General features: G+C 34.2%; 1 protein-coding gene across 1 annotated transcript; it reads left to right on the forward strand.

Moving 5' to 3' along the window:
* Nucleotides 1–1,813: 1,813 nt before the first annotated feature.
* On the forward strand, nucleotides 1,814–21,113 carry LOC131927606 (uncharacterized; the record flags this gene model as incomplete). Its single annotated transcript, XM_059283316.1, has 4 exons — nucleotides 1,814–1,946; nucleotides 14,426–14,486; nucleotides 15,030–15,193; nucleotides 20,998–21,113. Coding segments are annotated over exons 2-4 (332 nt in total), but the record flags the coding sequence as incomplete, so codon positions are not given.
* Nucleotides 21,114–21,414: the final 301 nt, after the last annotated feature.

Raw genomic sequence — 21,414 nt, forward strand, 5'->3', positions numbered from 1 at the left:
GTGATGTAAATGCAATAACGTGCATTCCTGTGTAACTAATGCAATAGGATTTATAGTCTTATAGAGACTGAGCTTTACTTACAACAAAATGTGTTTCATGTCTAATCCCTGTTTGATTAAGTACAGAAGCAAATATTTTTCTAGCAAATAAAATACTCATACCTAATTCAACAGATTCAAGAGCAAATACAAACCCAAAAACACCTACGCACTCAGACATGTTTGCAATCAAACTCAAATACAAACGAACACACATCCTCAGCGATTTAGGGATTAAAGAGGGGAGGGCGGGGGGGGGGGGAGGGGAATAAAGCAGCCGCCTGGAGACCCCGGTTATTTTCGTTGCTGATTCTAATGGGAACGTCATAGGCCGTGCCACTATCATCAAACCGGCTATTACTGCTTTTTTAACCAGTATAATTTGTTCTGCATTTGTTGTTGACTATGTGCGAGAAGGCAACGCCAGTGAGAGATTAAAGAGGGGAGGGGAATAAAGCAGCAGCCTGGAGACCCCGGTTATTTTCGTTGCTGATTCTAATGGGAACGTCATAGGCCGTGCCACTATCATCAAACCGGCTATTACTGCTCCTTTAACCAGTATAATTTGTTTTGCATTTGTTGTTGACTATGTGCGAGAAGGCAACGCCAGTGAGAGATTAAAGAGGGGAGGGGAATAAAGCAGCAGCCTGGAGACCCCGGTTATTTTCGTTGCTGATTCTAATGGGAACGTCATAGGCCGTGCCACTATCATCAAACCGGCTATTACTGCTTTTTTAACCAGTATAATTTGTTTTGCATTTGTTGTTGACTACGTGCGAGAAGGCAACGCACATCTGCGAAATCCAAGACTTCGAGCTGTTGTGTCCGTTGGAATGCAGTTTGTTTCCTCTAGCTTGTTTCATTACATAGTCAACCAGTCAATGAAATATCCATGTCGTATTCCAATAATTTGCTATTGTATGTCTCTTGTATGACCTTATTCTTTTTTTAAAGAATAGCGCAGGGGAATTTAATTGGTGTCGAGTATAGTTCTGGGGTACACAAATCATACACCGTAATAATTATACATATATATATATATATATATATATATATATATATATATATATATATATATATATATATATATATATATATATATATATATATATATATATATATATATATATATTTATATATATATATATATGGGGATGCCAAATTATAAGTTCCCGGGCGCCGGAATGGATCGTTATGCCACTGGGTACTGAGCGTTGCTATCAGAAGCATAAGTCTTTGACGATAATGTTGTATTTGTTCCATTGTCTTCAAATCAGTAGATGGTGTTCTATTTCCGCTCTACTCTTGAGGGTTTTTTCTAGAGTGGGATGTTAATACAAGGAATGTTTTACTTTACACCCACAAAACCACACTCCTAGATAATATATAAAGTCTGGAAATAACCTCTTTCAGTCTTCCCTTCCATCTCTTGAAACTGCTGTTGCGCTTCCTTGTCTGAAAGTCGTATCTAAGGTTTTCGTATAGTTTTTAGCATACATGATTTTAAACTATTTATGTTCTTTATCTCATATAATATGTACACAACACTTCGTTTCGTAAACAGGCTTTGTTAGTAGCTCTGTGGTATAGGGACTGTTCCCTCCTTAACACAACGCCTTTGAGGATGACGTCTAATGGAGTTATTCAGCGAGAAACAGCCACGTCGACAATGATGCAAGGTTGGTTAAGATGTAATGATACGATTGGCTACTCGTTTACCAGGGCGTGGCAACACTGAATGGTATGAATTCATTGTCAGTGGAGCTCTCACACAGTCGGCGCGCAAGCTCATCGTTGATAGCGTGCACACCACAGTCCAAGATTTAGGCTGATCCTCACTGTTAAAAAAAAAAAGGAGAGACAAACCTTTTAAAACAAAAAGCTGGTCAAACAACATCAACTGATCTGTAAGTATACTTGTAATTTATTCATATCATTTACGCATTTGTTTTTAAAAATTTCTAACCTGAATCCTGGAAAACTAAAATGTTGCTGATGTGTCATCTGTTGAGTCACACGGCCAGAGGCGTAGCTACCCGTTCTGGCGCCCGGGCGAACTATCAATTTTGCGCCCCATCCCCCTCCGTTTAGACCAAAATATTTACGTTGTTGAAAAAACGCCACCCCCTCACTAACTTGGAAAGTGGCCTTTTTTACCAGTCCCTTTTTCTTACTGTGTCACAAATTCGATGTAGACAACTAGACCGTACAGCTAGTTAGCAGTCTAATTTCTTAACCTCGACTTTGAATAATTCAGTAATGCTGCTTACAATGAGCTTTTAATACGTTTCTCTACCTATATACGTCTGTATGTGTGTGTGGTTGATTTATCTGTTATTCTGTTTATATATTTTTAAGCATTATTAAATATTTTATCGGATTGCAATTAAGCTTTTCGAGTTTGTTGAGTATACCTTTATTTTAAAATATGGACTGGTATGGTTAATATCCCCCACTCCCTCCCCAGTTTACCGCAATGGCGGAACTACCAGACACCTGCAATGCGGAAGTGGGGGGGGGGGGGTCGATGGGGGGGGGGGAGGCAGCCGATTACGGGTCCGAAATCCAACACAAAAAAACAATACATTTTTTTTCATGAATTACGTTTTTCGCGCACCTTGATGGGGCTTTTTGTAAAAAAAATCATGTCTACAATAACAGTGATTGTTCTACATTAACTAACACGCACTGTTGCGTAGAAAAATATTTTTTAAAATATTAACTTTAGTTTGACTGGTAGGCTAACGATCACACTACTTCCATGACTTATTGCCATTCTTTAAACAGTCGGATCCCCGGCTATTAATTTTGCAATCTCCTAAGACATCTCTTGTGGCGTCTATTCTTCGAGAAGCCTCCACCTCCAGGCCTCTCTTGGGCGCCTTCTCTTCCGCATTCCCTGGGGGTTCCACTCAAGCGCCTGGCGTGTCACATTTGGGAGAGACTTTCGCAGTGTGTGTCCCACCGAGCGCCTCTTCCTTCTTCTTATTTGCATTGTAATAGCCTCCTGCCTTGTCTTTCTCCATAGTTCTTTGTTTGGGACTTTGTCCTGCAACCTCAGTTTTAAAATCTATCTGAGGCATTAACATATTAAGTAGTAATAAACAATAAATCGGAAAGGTTCTTATTTTTATTAATAAACAGTTAGGGGCCCAGAATGCCAGAACGGATATATTAGCACTTAGTATCCGTCAATTGTGTGTCCTGAATTGCTGGTAACGGGTAAAACGATATTCAGCGGTAAAAATGCAACACACACACAATACAAACACTAACAAACATATACTAATACACATATATGCGCGCACACACATACACACACGCACATATACGCGCACACACACAGTAATGCACTCACACTAACACACACAGCAGACACACACAAATAAAAACACACTAAAACTAACACACTAATAAATTCAATCAAACACACACTAAATGACACACTAAAAACACACACATATTTAGTCATACACATATACAAACCCACACACATTTACACCCTCTAACAAACACACATACTTAGACACACCAAGACACACTAATACCTTCAAATATATTAACACAAACACACACACAAACTAACTCTAACAAACATTAACACACACACACAATCTAATACACATTAATACAATTACACTAAATCACACACACTAACACATTTACACACATGCGAATACACACACACACACTAACACTCACACACTAAGACACATAAACACATTGATAGTTACAAACATTAACACACACACACACTTACACGCCCAAATACACGAATACTTACAAACACAACCGCACACACAGTAACACACACTAACCACACTGAACGACAACAACACACCCACACAAACACACACATACACTAACTCACTAACACACACACACACTAACACACGAAAACATACAAAAACGCACTCTCCTACAACTACACACTATCACAAACTAACAGACTAACACAAAATAACACACACAGAAACGTACGAAAACGCAGCACACCAACACACATACCTACATTAACACTCACTAGCACATACACACACACGAACACACTGACACGTACTCATCAACAAACACACACATACACATCAACACACACTAACACCCACGAACCGGAACATACACTAACACACACTAAAAAATCCACACACAAAAACTAACTCACTATAAACACTAACACACTTATCTACACATATATATTTACACACACAAACACATAAAAACACACATATACAAATACACATACACACACATACACACACATTAACACACTAACATACACCCATAGTGTGACATACTTAAACACACTAACTTATATACATAGTGTGACATACTAAAAAACACCTTCACACATATTAATAAAAACAAACACAAACACGAACAGACGAACACAGAGACACACAAACACACACTAGCATACAGAGACGAAGACGCGCACGCACACTTGCGCACGCTCACGCACACACACTCACTAACACACTAACGCTCACACACACGTACACACATAACACACAGCAACACATACAAACATGCAACTACAAACACACTTATACACACACACACACTAACACGCTAAATCTAATATTTTGCTCTTTCATCTGAATTTATTTTATTCTAACATACCCGTCCCCGCGCGTTGCCGCATGGGATACAAGAAAGTCTGAAGGAATATATAAGAAGGGTTTCATCACTGCGTTACCTATCCATAGTTTCTTAGACTCGTTACCTTGTTTTCTAAAAAGTTTGTTATTTAATTGTAAACAATGCCTGCGATTGTATCATAAATATTTGGACACGGATTTACCTACACTAACGCATGAAAACCTTGAGTGTACGTTAATCACTCACTGAAATAATGAGGTAGAACATACTTCAGTGACCACATATGTGTCAGGGACGTAGAGGGCGCTCAAAGGAGCCCCCGATTACACTTCCTTGCTATAGTGCTAGCAGGGGAACTCGGGGCGCTTCGGATCGTGCAATCTATGGGGCGCCTGTCGAAGTTTTAACGCTGAATTCAGTAGTACCCCTTACCCGCTATGCAGGACGCACGGTTAACAGAAGCAAAGTGGTTATATAGCCGCTCTGGAAATCTGGGCACAACATTTTGTATTGACGGAAATCGCACCCTCCTGGGCGCCGCTCATATCAAATCATATCCCTGGAGTATTTTCATCAAATCCTTAAAGTTTTATAGCACTCGGAAGAAAGATGTCAGACCGCTTTTGACTTTTATCTTTTATAAACCGTATAGAGAGAAAAATCGCACCCTCCCGTGGCGCCGCCCTTGCTAAATTAAAAAAAGATTTTTTCCAGCACCCTTTCCTGCATTGTTTTAATCAACTCCCCACAGCTTCATGGCCATCCGGGACGGTGTCAAACCGTATTGACATTATTTTTTACTAGGCATACTGCCTAGATTCGCTTAGGTTTTTAAAAACATTTGAGAATTTGAATGCTTAATTAATTAGTGATTGGCTGATATGTGGAGTGCTTTCATTTAAACAGTAATGCTAATTTTAGAGAAATTGTTGTTGTTGTTTGTTTGTTATTTGTAGTCCGTTTTCAGAGATATTGGTGGGAACATCGCAATTTATTACTCGAAATGTAATAAAACTGCAGAGGTTCCCTAAACAGTATAACTCATAACTTATATTACAATGACTTACAAAATTAATTTTTACAATTAGGTTAGGATACATAATTTAATTTACAATTTACTTGTTTACTGAAAATAATGCTATACTTCGTCATTTTCTGTTTATGTTTTAAATAGTATAAAATAGTTTGAAAAATATTTATTTTAATAATCTACTTCCATTGTAAATTGAACGATTGACGTCGTTTTTTTTTTTACAATTTTTACCAACGGTTGCTATGCTTATATAAGAAAATACGGCATCTGAACAAATGTATCGACCATAATGTTTTTTCCGACAGGAATAAAGTTTTTTATTACACTCCAGGGTCGGTCTACGACCTCACAAAATATATAGCCTATGTAAGGGTATGGGCGGGTGTACTTTTCGTCATAAATCCACTAAATCATCGATTTCCCACTTTTACTTGATCAATTCTATACAGAACAACCATCGTTGAATCTAAAAATGACATTGTTATGACCCTAAAAACAGTATTTATTTATGAAAAACCTGGTTCATTTGTTTAATTTTTTGGTAAAAATAGCCATTTCATTTACCTAGTAAAGTACTATTAGGCTTCGCGGAAACCTAATGTGTTTTATATCAATGGAAAGGCCGTGACCTCCTTTCTTTATTTGTTTTAAAATTAAAGGACCAATCAAAATACCCATTTTAATGTGATTATTTTTCTACGTCATAAAGCTGTTTATTTTACTCAGTCGGGTTTTTCCGGTATGCAAATTTTTTACCTCAATTTTTTTCATTGGCATTCAACGGCGGAAGCTAGTTAACGGTTGGTCGTTTCGCTTCGGAAGTAAACATTCCCTTAGTTTCAGCGCGTTGCTAAGTTTGATCTAGTTTTGTGTCTCTAAGCTTCTGAGCAGTGAGACGATTTAATTTGTTTCTCTTTCGATAATGGGTAGAACAAAACACTCGCTAAAAATAGATACACACATCTAACTAATTTACTAAAGCAAGGGCAAGTCCGAATGCAACTGATTGCAGCTGCCTCTACTCAATCTAGCACTATTCAGACAAGCACTGGTGCAGATGTAATATGCACATTTACTAAGAAACTGCGGCAATGTAAGACACAGTTTTTACAGACAGAAGAAAGCACTGTTACATCTAGTACTGGTAGTGCTAATTGTAAACCATAGCCATGCAGAACTATTGTCGACTGAGATTTGCTTCTTGATAATATCAATACATTTCCTCGCCCACTGTGATGTAGTGGCTACTATGGATAAAAAAAAGTGTAAATGGTTTGCTTCAAGCATGGTGTGGCAGTAATAAAAATGTTGTAAACGTAAATATACAACTGCAAAAGAATCCAGAACAAGGCCATTCACAATAAACAAAGACATCGTCTTATCATAATTGGCTTTAGACATGAGACCATGCAAAATATACTGCTGTTTCTGCGATAGCATAATTCAATTTTGGGCCCAGGCATGCTATGGCATTGCTGCCAAAAGAAGGAAACCATAGTCGAAGACTCAGTGAAGGACGCCAAAAAAGACGCCTTGACAACAGCTTTTCTACAGCTCTAGGTAAAACAAAGAGCGCCAGAAAAAAAGAAAACTATCAGCTAAACAAGCTCAGAAGGAATATATTCAGCACCACCATACTTCAGGCTATAAATGTGGCCGATTTTAGTGACATACAGCGGTAAATTTTCATTTTTTGCAACTTTTTGTTGGTTTTTTGCGTTTTTCTCAGTTTGATGTTTTTGTGTACAATTGTTGAAATAACTTTGTTAATAATTAACAGAACTGAACTAAATTTGCTCCAGTTACTCTGTATATATGTCAAAATAAAACTGATAGAACACTTTTGGAATTTTTGTAAAAATAAAATTTTTATTGCTGAAATAGTAAAAAAAAATTGGACGAAATAATGACATTTTTACAGTGATGTATCGAAAAAAAAAGTAAAAAAAAAATTGTTTTCCTTTTAAAAAATATAATCGATCAGAAGTCTTAAACACACGTGTCTGCAGACTATATTAAGTTTTCATGAAATTTGTACAACCCATTTTTGAGTTATTTCCATTTAAAAATCGTCAATAAAATCCAATATGGCCGCCGTCACCATGGCAACGGAGGATTTAAAAAATTAAAAAAAAAATTTATGCTTAACTCTTTGAGTTATAACTATTAGCCAAGTATTAAATCTTTAGACTCGGAAATAAGGAAGTTGGTACTCATCACCCGCCCATGCCAGTGAGGAGAATTTCACTCGCGGTAATTTTTAGCCCTCTTCGTGCAAGCAGAGTCTGACCGACACTATATCCATAAAACCGATTCATTTACCCAGGTTTGTGGAAAAAATGAGCCAGATGTTCAGAGCCAAAGTTCCAAAACATTGTTTTGAAAATAGTCTTCGTTTTTTATCAAAATTAACAAAGTTTATATAAGGAATTCGGACCCGTAAGTTCTAAAGCCGTTCAAGAATTTTCCCGAAGATAACGCCTAATATAAAGTAACCCCCGAAGGTATATCTACGACCTCAGGAGTTATGATAGGGTTTGTACTTCCAGATTTTTTAATTTATTTATTTATTTTTACAAAAACAGTACTATGTTTATATAAGGGAATATGGCCTCTGGTCAGTTAAAACATTGTTCCAAAATTTTCCCGACGGTAGCTCTATATTTTCCCGAACTCCTAGAGCAGATGTAGATATCCAAGAGTTTTTAAAGAGATCCTATGTGGGGAATTTTTTTTAATAGCTCATATAAGGATAATTTCACTCGTGGTCACTTTTTAGCCCTCGCCGTGCGAAGAAAGAGGCTGACCGATAGTTTATCCATAATGCCTATTTATTCACTCAGCTCTATGCGAAAATGTGAGCCAGATATACAGAGCGGTAGTTCCAAAACATTGTTTTGAAGATACTTATCGTTTTTCACCAAATTTACAATGTTTATATTAGACCACCCCTGCGAATTTGAAATTTCCTTTTAGGCAGAAACCTCCACTGGAGTTTTCTTATAAGCTTCTCAAATTTTCATGGCACGCGGATGAACGGTTTTGAGCTACATCTGACTTTTATTTTTTATATACTGTATATAGAGAAAAAGCGCACCCTCCCGGGGCGCCGCCATTGTGAAATTAAAAGATATTCTTTTGCTGAAACCTCCCCTAGAGTGTCCATTCAATTCCCTAAATTATCATGGCGATCGGATGAATAATGTCGAACCGCAATCGACTTTTATTTTTTATATACCGTATATAGAGAAAAAACAAATCGCGCACTGTCGGGGCACCGTCCCTGCGAATTTGAAAAATCTTTTTCGCAGAAACCTCACCTGGATTATTCTGGACAACTTCCTAAAGTTTCATTGCGATTGGATGAAAGTTGTAGTAATGCATAAAAGACAGACACGCAGACACACATACATACTTTGCTTTTTATATAGTTAGATTATTTTTTTTTCTTGTTTAGAATGTTGCTTATCTTGCACTTCTTATCAAAATAGCATCGGTTTTAATATATACTAGATCTATATCCCGAGTTGCCATCCCCTGTTGTTTTATATAAGAATATTCGAGAAAGTCTAGAGGAGATCACTCCCGGTTTATTTTTTTGAAGATAACATTTTTTATAGCTATTCCTAGAACTGCTATGAAGGCCAAATTGAAAAAAAATTGTTTAAAAAAAGTTGATCTTTTTAAATCGTGGAGTTCATCTTTTTTAATCGTTGAGTTCATCCTTTTTACTTTCTCGTATACACGAAGTATACAGAAAATCTTGTAATATTGCAAAAAAAAAAATCGACATTTTTACAAATCTCGACGTTTTACACCTCACTGATACCGAAAAACATAATTTTGCAATCTTGTCCGTATGTCTGTGTGTGTCTGTCTGTGTGTGTTTGTGTGTGTGTGTGTGTGTGTCCGTGCGTAAACACGATAACTTGAGTACCGTTAAAGCTAGGTTGATGAAATTTCATATATAAGTATTTTATCAAAATCGTAGATCCGTATCAACTTTTGAGCGATTTCCGATAAACGGAAGTGGTACTTTTCCTACTTTAAATTTTTCAAAAGCCTATAACTTGAGTACTATTTCAGATAGATAAATGAAATTTCACATGTAAGTAACAGATCTAATTCACTATCTTCTGCAAAATTTTGAGTAATTTCCGTTGAACGGAAGTAGTAATTTACGCTACTTCCGGTTTCTCAAAAAACAAATGTAAATTTTTAAAGTACTAATAATATTGCGCACTATTATGCACTTTTTTATTTGGCGTTCACTTGGTGTGCAATTAATTTGTCTACGAGATTTTATTCTATTTTTACAAGCTTTTATTAACTCACTTCCTCTGTCGTCAGTCGTCAGTCGAAAGTCTGTCTGTCGTCATTCTAGATCGAAAAGTATGAGTGAAAATTCGGACAGTTCTACTTGGACCCAATTAGTAGGCATGTCTATCCAACTACACCACACGCGTCATCACGTTCAATAGCTGCAGCCATCAGGTTTAATAGCTGCGCCATCACGTTCAATAGACGCGCAATGGTTTTTAGTCATGTCACACTATTGTAAATAAAACATGTAAAGCACTGAAAAAAAAATTCATAAAAACGTTTTAATAACAAGCTTTTATGTAATGATACACTAAAAAGTAGAAAATAAATTATACACTACTATTTAAATTACTATAAAGAAAAGCGTGGGTCTCTTCTCAAATATTAGTAAAGGTATCAAATAGGTACTAAAGTACTAAAGTGACCCACGCTTTTCTTTATTGTAATTTAAATAGTAGTGTATAATTTATTTTCTACTTTTTAGTGCATCATTACATAAAAGCTTGTTAAAAAACGTTTTTTATGAATTTTTTTTTTTAAACTTTAAGTATTTAAAATGGATTAAAAATCATGTCTATAGCCCGAGTTCCCATCCCCTGTTATTTTAAATAAGAATATTCGAGAAAGTTTAGGGGAGATCACTCCCGGTTTATTTTATGTGTTTTAATCCACCAAAGCATAAAGTCAAGAAATATTTGGACGTAACTCGAACCATAATAAAACAAATAGTTTATTTCACGAAGTGAGTTATAAGGAAATATTTAGGAAAACAAAGCTTTAAAATCTTGTGAACATTTTTTTTTAAAAAGTGGGATTTGAACAGTTTAGTCCTAGGGGAGCGATACACACACACACACACACACGCATATATATATATATATATATATATATATATATATATATATATATATATATATATATATATATATATATATATATATATATATATATATATCAGTTCAATTAATGTAAGTAGTTCTTAATTCTAAAATATCTCTTACCAGCTGTAGTTGTGGTTGTCGTAATTGTGGTCGTTGGCGTAGTTGTCGTGGTTGGCTTTGGCGTCGTGGTGGTTGTGGTTGTGGTGGGTGTCGTGGTGGTTGTGGTGGGTGTCGTGGTTGTGGTGGTGGGCGTGGGTGTAGTGGTTGTGGTTGGTTGGGGTGTCGTGGTGGGTGTCGTGGTTGTGGTGGTGGGCGTGGGTGTAGTGGTTGTGGTTGGTTGGGGTGTTGTTGTGGTGGACGTGGGTGTAGTGGTTGTGGTTGGTTGGGGTGTGGTTGTGGATGGGATTGGTGTGGTTATAGGTGTTGGCGCGGCAGTGGAGTATCCAAACAATGCTGGCGAGGAAACAAAAACAATATGTAGAATTTAGGATACATTAAATAGAATGTAAGAATATCTATTAGAACACCTTGAGTCGACACGCAATCTATTAAAAAGACTGTATAGTCAAAACCAAATATTGTCATCGATGTTGTAAATCTTTATAAACCGGGAGTGATCTCTCCTAAACTTTCTCGAATATTCTAAAATAAAACTACGAGGGATGGCAACTCAGGACATAGACATAGAGTTGCCAACCCCTGTTTATTCATATAAGAATATTCGAGAAAGTTTAGGGGAGATCACTACCGGTTTATTAATCATTGAGTTCATTTAAAAAAAAAACAAGTTAGAACTGTTAGTAAGGCGGGAAATAAAAGTGTTCAAGTGAAAGCATGAATGGGAGTAAATGTTAAGTTTGCGGATGATGTTTTGTAACGACAACACTCATTGGGTGAAAGCATTGCCACCGATTATAATCCTGCAGCTATGAAAAAAAAAGCAACTTACAAAGTAAATTCTCAACCATTATATTTTAACAATAATCATAAGTCTAAATCTTTAGGTAGAATAAATTAACACTTTAGGACAAAAACTTAACTCTAATAATGTCAAAACAATGGATCGTTAACGAAGATTTAGATTCTAGATCTAGATCTAGGTGACTAGATCTAGATCTAAATAAAATGTCTTGCAGTATGGATGGAGGTAAATTAAGCCGGACGGCTTATTTCCAGTAACCTGCAAATCTTATTTAAGAAAATTGTCATAGTTATTCAAACTTGACTTGCCTTTTTCAAGAAGGTCTTGAAATAATAACAAAGAAAACCAGAATTTCCATAAGAACATTCTTTACAGCAAGAAAATCATTCAAATATCAAATGACTGACTTTAAAGTAAATACAACACCAAATTTGGGTGTAAAAGGGTGCGAACTTTTGCGCACTTTAGCGTCAAGATAAAACCTAAATTCGTGCGTGTTTGGAATACACCCTTAGCCTTATACTTTACTAGACTACCCGTCATCCCTTGGATAACTGTGGGTTTCGGGGGTCATCCATCAAAAAACATCACGTCTGTCACTCAGAGGCATAGCAAACCTTCCCGGCGCCCGGGGACAAACTTTTCGATTTGAAACCCCACCCCCCCCCCAAAAGGATTTCGATTTTCAACCCCCCTCCAAACTTTTGATGTGCAACCCCCCTCAAGATTTCGATTTGAACCCCCCCCCCCCAATCAAACTTTCGATTTGCACCCCCCTCAACCTTTCAATTTATTTTTCCAACCCATTTTGGCACCCCCTAAGGTCGGCGCCTGGGGACATATGTTCCCCCCCCCTCTCCTCGCTACGCTACTACAGTGTCACTTATCGTCACAAAAAGCAGACGCCACATTCCAAAATATGTTTTTTATCTTTTAAAAACACCGAAAACACCGATTTCGGACTATCCCTTCATATACTGACGTCACAGGTGACCTACTCAACTCTACTTCACCTGCCCAGTGTCTCGCCAAGTCTCAGACAACATGTTTTTATCGTTTAAAAAACGATTGCAGCCGAGCATGTCTCTGACAACACTATCTTTTCATATGCTTAGGACAAAGAAACAGATGAACTCTACTTCACCTGCCCTGTATCCTGCCAAGTTCAGATAGGCAACTTTATCATTCACATCTAAAAAAAAAATTGAAAAAAAAAATATCATTGACATATTGGTCAAGAACCTGTGACACCCGCATGAGAGCCGACTACACTACCAACTTAGCTATTTACTCGTGACGTCACAAGTGAATTTTTATACTATACTTTGAGTCTCCTTATGCAACTTGATTTACGCGCATAGATCTAGAACTAAGTCTAGTAGCAGTAACTTTCAAATTGAATTTTATCTTAAATTAGCCAAACAAAGATTTATATAAAATAAAGAAGGTCTGAAATTATCTAGATCTAGATAGAATTATCTAGATCTAGATTCTACGACTCGCTTGCTTAAGTCTTAAGTTTAGTTTTTCTTGCTAGATCTAGAATCTAGATCTAGATCTAATCATTAGCTACGCTAATAGGCCCGGAGCTAGCATTTCAAAATTACCGTATTCTAAACAACGATTTATATAAAATAATAAAGGTCTAAAATAGTTTAGTATATAGAAAATCATTATTATCTAAATCTAGATAGAAAATTAACTATATTTTAGATCTACGACTGAGCTATATTTAGAATTTACGTTTATAATTTAGCAAAATTACCGGCATCGAAGCCGCGTATGAATCTTAAGCTACGCAAATAGGCCCGCATCCAGCATTTCAAAATTTGCATAGTCGAAACAAAGATTTATACAAAATAATAAAGGTCTAAAATATTTTAGTATATAGAAACTCATTATTATCTAAATCTAGACAGAATTATCTATATTCTAGATCTACGACTGGTTTGCTTAAGTCTCGTTTTTTTTTTTTGATTGTATTTATAACTAAAAAATCTTTGATTTGACCTAGATTCTAGATACTAGATCTAAATATATAAATAACTTTCTTGGGCAAATTGTAGATCTAGAGAAATTTATCGTAAAACTAAATGAAAAAGACAGTTTAAAATTGATATAAGTGTTGGAACGTAATAAATACAGCAAACGGACGTATTGTTAAAGTTATGACCGACAGAAAATTAGATTTAGAACGCGTTAAACTTTTGAATGGGAACACAATTTTCTTCGATAGACGCCGCCATTTTATTGTACTAAAGAGTAAACAAAAAACTGTGACGTCACGGTCCCGCCGAGTGTAGTGGTCGTTCTAAACTTTTTAAAAAAAATGGGTTACTCTGCGTATGAATAAATCAATAAATTAATTAACGTCTTTAAATAAATGTGTGATTAACAGTCTGTCTTAAAACAAAAAATTTTCTCTACCTACATACTATTTTACAGCTTTCCACGATGAGTGCAACCATGCGAGATAGTCAATCAGGCAAAGAAACAAACAAAAAAACAAATAAATATTCAAACATGTAAACAAACTTGACTTTTAGTAGTATATAGATAGATAGATGTATTGAAATTTTTTCTCTCACTAAATATATATATTTTGAAATTTTTGTCTTTGACATTTAGAAAATCAAGATGAAGAAATTCCTGATCTGTTTAACACTTTGTAATGCTTTTTCTGCTGTGTGTAAGTCAGTTTTACCACATCTAAAAATTATTATTTCTTTCTTTTTTTTTCTCGATTACCCTTTCAATTACGTAGAAGAAACTTAATCATTAGATGCTATATGTAATTTTCTTTCAAAAAAAAAAGTTTTACCTTAATAGCTTTTTAAAATTTTCGAGTTACTTTCGGAAGTGATTCTTTATTCTTTTTATCTGAAAATAAGCTAACCTGAGTACAGTTTCAGTTAGATGGACAAAATTTGATACATAAGTATATTTTTAACAAAAGCTCTAAGCATACTTTCAACCCAAAAAATAACAGCGCACCATAAACAGTTTATAAAGTTATCTATTGGACAACAGCTTAAGATGTAACCTATCATCGTTATCCGTTGCTAAAGCTAATATTAAACCTTAAATAAATGAGTCTAAATCAAAATTATTAATTAAATAAAGTAAATGATATTAGAAAGCTAAAGTAATAAAATTTTTCTTCCTAATAAAATCGATACAGCTTTAATAAACTGTTCAAACAATTACTTTATAACTTTAATATTTCATGCAGCAAATGCAGCTAATGTCGATGGCCAGTCGTATGCCAACTATCTTCAAATCTTCGCCGGGAGTTTCGACGGAGGAATGTTCATCTACCCCAATGGGACAAGGAATCTGCAAAGACGGCCTCTAATAAGAACCCCAATTACAAATACAAGAGTTGGAGGTTCCTCGGTCAGTCGCTTTGTTCATTAATTAACAAACGGTAACCGAAATAAATTTAACATGAACACACTAAAACACTAGCTTATTACATTATAACATAAAAAAAGATATCAGCTTTTTCGCAGAAATATAACATAGAGAGCGATTCATAATATGTATATATATATATATATATATATATATATATATATATATATATATATATATATATATATATATATATATATATTGTTGTGATGTAACTGTTTACTTACATTTTAAACAACTACCTCTCTATTTAACACAACTGTAGCTGCACTAAATCAAACATTTGTTTAGTTAACTGATTTATACTGGTCGGAACAAGTAAACCGCCTGAAACATAAATGGTCTTAGCCCTTCAGGCGACCATAAAAAATGATGTATATGTAATGTACATGTAATGCATTTGTAATGTATATATAGGCCTCTATATATATATATATATATATATATATATATATATATATATATATATATATATATAGATGTCTATATGTATATGTATATATGTCTATATGTCTATATATGTATGTCTATGGGTCTATATGTGTATATGTGTATGTGCATATGTGTATATATGTAATTTTATATATGTGTATAGGTGACTATGTGTACATGTGTATTTGTGTAAATATCTATATGTCTATATGTTTATATGTCAATATGTCAATATGTCTTTTGCCTAGTATATATGTACATACGTATATATGTATATATGTATATATGTATATATGTATATATGTACATATGTTCATATGAATAAATGTATATATGTATATATGTACATATGTATATATGTATATATGGCATGTGACGTCATTGTTTCGTGCATTCCTTTTTGTAACTATAAACATTATTCCTGTTGCATAATTAAAACTGTTTTTCTACATTCAAATATGCATTTATTTTTTATTTTTCTTCTTTAAATAAAATTTTGTTCATACATTTAAAACATCTACCATATTATTTTCAACAAAAGTCTGTATTAAGTTCTCCATATATCGTTGATGATTCTAATGTGATATCTTGCGAAAACATTTTGCGAACAGAGAGAGAGAGAAAGAGAGAGAGAGAGAGAGAGAGAAGTGCGCACATGGTCTTTTATACATAAGGATATATATATATATATATATATATATATATATATATATATATATATATATATATATATATATATATATATATATATATATATATATATATATATATATATAAAAGTGGGCTGGTAGTGTGTCAGTCCTCGCTGTAGATTTTAGAACTATAAAAGTAAACACATCGCATTTAGTTGCTTTTTACTTGCATCGCAGTGTCTTAATATATGAAATAGAGTAAGGTTTTTTATATAACGACTTAAATTTATTTTATAGTTGCCACTATTTATACTCTTTTGAATAACGTAAAGAACATATTAAATACACGCACATTGCTAATACATATTAAACGGATCAAGGTCAAATATCATTTTTGTTTTGATTCCTAGAAAAAGTTGACGCATTTAAATAACAGTAGGGTTGAATTAAATAATTAATTAAATAATTAAACTGTTTTGAAATGTTGCCAGGGGAGGTAATTTAAAAATAAATTTAACTCACGCTAATACAAAAATGTGAATGCAAAATCTCCAAAAGGGAATTATAGTTGGAATAATATAATTATCAAAACGTGAATGTAAATCTGCAGAGGACATTATTGAAAGAGGACAATATTGTTGGAATATTATAATTAGCATAGATTTAATATACGCCCTGTTTAACAATTATAATTTTTAATTAACTATTCCGCACTGTTATAAACGTGTCCTCACGTTCTTTGGGTGCGCAATGGTTTTAGTCATATATATATATATATATATATATATATATATATATATATATATATATATATATATATATATATATATATATATATATAAATAAATAAATAAATATATATATATATATATATATATATATATATATATATATATATATATATATATATATATATATATATATTTATATACATATATATATATATATAAAGCAAAGTGGTCGGGTGCCCGATAGGGCACTTCCCGGCGCCGCAGTCGCGTCAAATTTGGCACGATGGTGCCTTGGGGCGATAGAACACGAGCGACTTTGACGGTTGGTCGAAAAGTTCACGGAGAAGGGGTCAAAACTGACCTCGACTGACCGGCGCCCTATATGGGCTATATTACGAAAAAAATTTTCCTTAGACGACCCCCCTTGAAATTTTGTGAGGTGGTAGGAGAACGCCTTAGGGTGTCACAAAAAACTCACCATGTCCGGGAAAATTCGTTAAATGGGTCAAACCTGACAAGTCGTATTTCCCTATATAATCTTTGTATTTTATGGGGAAAACAGAGGGTGATTTTAAAAGCCCTCCAAGAGGGCGAAAAATAAACGCGAGTGAAATCCTCATTATACGAGATTTGGTCATTTGGTCTATTAACAGGGGAGGTAGCTTTTTAATGTAATATTTTTTAAATATTTTGTAATCTCTTTTTAAGAAAAAAAAAACTAAAATCATAAAGTATAGCATTGTTTTAAATAAATATTTTGTTACAAATTAAGTTTTGCATTGTACTGATATTGTAAAAATTATTGCGAAAGTAATTTATTATAATATTACATTGATACCATTAAGAAACCCCTTGCAGTTCTAATAACCGCGCGAGTAATAAGTTTGCGAATATTCAATCAATAATTTGATGGCACGCAATGACTCCACTGTATAAATTTAGGCCCTAAGCATTCAACAAAGCAGCCAATCACCTACTAATTAATCATTCAATTTCTCATTTTTTTGGAAACCTAAGCGAAGCTAGGCAGTATGCCTAGTCTATATATATAAAGCAAAGTGGTCAGGTGCCCGACAGGGCACTTCCCGGCGCCGCAGGCGCGTCAAATTTGGCACGATGGTGCCTTGGGGCGATAGAACACGAGGGCCGTTGACGGTTGGCTGAAAAGTCTACGAGGAGGGGGTCAAAACTGACCTCGACTGACCGGCGCCTTATTTGGGCTATATTACGAAAAAAAAATTCCTCCGACGACGCCCCTTGAAATTTTGTGAGGTGGTAGGAGAACGCCTCGGGGTGTCACAAAAAACTCGCCATGTCCGGGAAAATTCGTCAAATGGGTCAAAACTGACCAGTCGTATTTTCCTATATAATCTTTGTATTTTATGGGAAAAACAGAGGGTGATTTCAAAACGAATTTTAGGGCACTTACCGTCTTTACATCTGGCTAATTTGTTTTGTATACACCTCTAAAGATGACTACGCCGTATGGAAAAACTGTTAGTCACACTTAAAGCCCTCCAAGAGGGCGAAAAATAAATGCGAGTGAAATCCTCATTATACGAGATTTGGTCATTTGGGTCTATTAATAGGGGAGGTAACTTTTTAATGTAATATTTTTTAAATATTTCGTAATCTCTTTTTAAGAAAAAAACAAAAATCATAAAGTATAGCATTGTTTAAATATATATTTTGTTATAAATTAAGTTTTGCATTGTACTAAAATTGTAAAAATTATCTGCGAAAGTAATTTAATATAATATTTGATTAATACTATTAAGAAAGCCCTTGCAGTTCTAATAACTTTGCTATTAATAAGTTTGCGAATATTCCATCAATATTTCGGTAACTTACAATTGTTCCACTGTATATAAATTTAGACCCTAAGCATCCTATCCTAATATATAAAACGCCATATGCGCTCTTCTCTCTCTCTCTCTCTCTCTCTCTCTCTCTCTGTCCGCAAAATATTTTCGCCGGACATCAGGTCAGAATCGGCAGCGATATATGGATACCTTTATACGGACTTTTGTTGAAAATAATATGTTAGATGTTTTAAATGTATAACCACAATTTTAATTAAAGAAGAAAAATAAAAAATAAAGGCGTATTCGAATGTAGAGAAACAGTATTATTTATACAACCGGAAAAGTGTATAAACTAGGACAAGAACGCATTTAACAATGACGTCGCTTATTGTTTACACTAAATAAAAAAAGAGCACACAACTGATGACGTCATCTTCCGAGTTTAGAATTTAAAAAAATGAACTATTTCATTCAAATATGATTTAGAGCTATGTACGCTATGAAATGTAGACTACACAATACGATATTCTCGGCCTTAAACTTTAAAAAATTATTTTATCTATTTGGATTCTAGATCTAGACTAGATCTAAATCTAAGCAAAAACTTGACGTAGACGCTAGGTCGCTAAGATCTATTCTAGATCTAGATTTAGACTCTATCTACTGTAGAATCTATTCCAAAAATAAATTTCTATAATAAACTTTTTCAGGACTTAAATGTTTTATAGAAATCTTTGTTTGTTTAGCAATGAAACTGGCAAATTTTGGGTAAAAAAATAATTTGAAATTTGAATTTTAAACACTTCTTTTATTCTCCATTTTTTAAAAGGTACCTAATTAGCTGAAATGATAGTGTATTTGATAGTGATACCAGACAGGTGGTGCTGGATCAAGACACACCAAGTCAAACCTAATTTTTTTTTTTTTATATGTGACTTCCTATTTTAGACTATAAAGAAAGGAACTGCTTTGGAAATCTTTGTTTATCTATGCAATTTACTAATCTCTATAATATATGAAGAAAAGTTGTCGGGTGCCCGACATCGGGCACTTCCCGGCGCCGCAGACGCTTCAAATTTGGCAAGATTTTGCCTTGGGGCGACTGAACACGGGGGCCGGTGCCGGTTGGCCTAAAGGTCTACGATGAGGGGGTCAAAACAGACCTCGACTGACCGGCGCCTTATATAAGCTATAAATCGAAAAAAACGTGTCCACGTAGGAAGCTCTTTATAACTCCTGAGGTCGTAGACCGACCCTCGGGCGAATTAATTAAGCATTCGAATTCTCAATGTTTTTGAAAGCCTAAGCGAAGCTGGGCAGCATGCCTAGTTAAACATAACAGACAATCACCTATTAATTAATCATTCAATTTCTTTTTTTTTTGAAAACCTAAGCGAAGCTAGGCAGTATGCCTAGTATATATATATATATATATATATATATATATATATATATATATATATATATATATATATATATATATATATATATATATATATATATATATATATATATATAAATATATATATATATATATATATATATATATATATATATATATATATATATATATATATATATATTATATATATATATATATATATATATATTGATAATATGCAATTGCGTAGCGAGGTGAGCGGGGGATGCGGACCGCTCCGTGTGAAACCCTTTAGGGATGTGACCACAGGCAAAAAAGAGCAAAATATGTATAGAAAATGATAAATAGTGTTAAATAGTCTTTTTAAAGCAAATTCGACAATTCCCGACAAGGGAATAATAATAATAGAGAAAACATGCTACAGCAAGCTGTATTTATAACCTTCCATAGATTACGATTGTTAGTATTATATCCGAGCACAGTTTAAAGCAATCGCCTTGGGTTTGAGTGGGGGTAGGGGGGGGGGTGAGTGGTAAGTTACAATAACTCAACGTTGCAGAATATGCTTGAGGTAAACGATTTGGTTGAGAATCGTAATAACTTATATGTTGATCCATGTAGGAAGGGGGCGGGGTGAGGTAAAAAAAATTAAATACAAAAAATATATATGAATACATATACACCTGCGTAATAAATATCAATTTAAAAAATTACGGTTGGGGGGGGGGGGTTGACACCATTAAGTGCCGCACCGGGTGACACCCCACTACACCACTGATAATATCATTATATATTTTGTGTTTAGGAACAGAAATTTTCCGACAAGATAACAAATGAAGATGGCACTGTTGTACGGTTTCTTGTAACAACAAAAATATTAAACGGCAAAATTTTGGAAAAAATGTACAAACCTATAAAGAAGTAAGTCTTTTATATATATATATATATATATATATATATATATATATATATATATATATATATATATATATATATATATATATATATATATATATATATATATCAAAGCTCGAATGAATACTGCATCGTATTTTTTTTATTCTGTGTTTCTTTTTTTTTAAACAAAACTAAAATATTTTATTTTACAAATTAAAACAAGCACAGCAACAGCAATATACCTTATTTCATTTTAAACTTTAAATTAAACCAAATGATTTGAGAAGTGTGCATAGTAAATATTTACATGATTTCACGTATGTGG

This window comes from Physella acuta, unplaced genomic scaffold, assembly GCF_028476545.2.
Source record: "Physella acuta isolate Inbredline_101_S28 unplaced genomic scaffold, ASM2847654v3 ptg001423l, whole genome shotgun sequence".
Classification (NCBI taxonomy): domain Eukaryota; kingdom Metazoa; phylum Mollusca; class Gastropoda; family Physidae; genus Physella; species Physella acuta.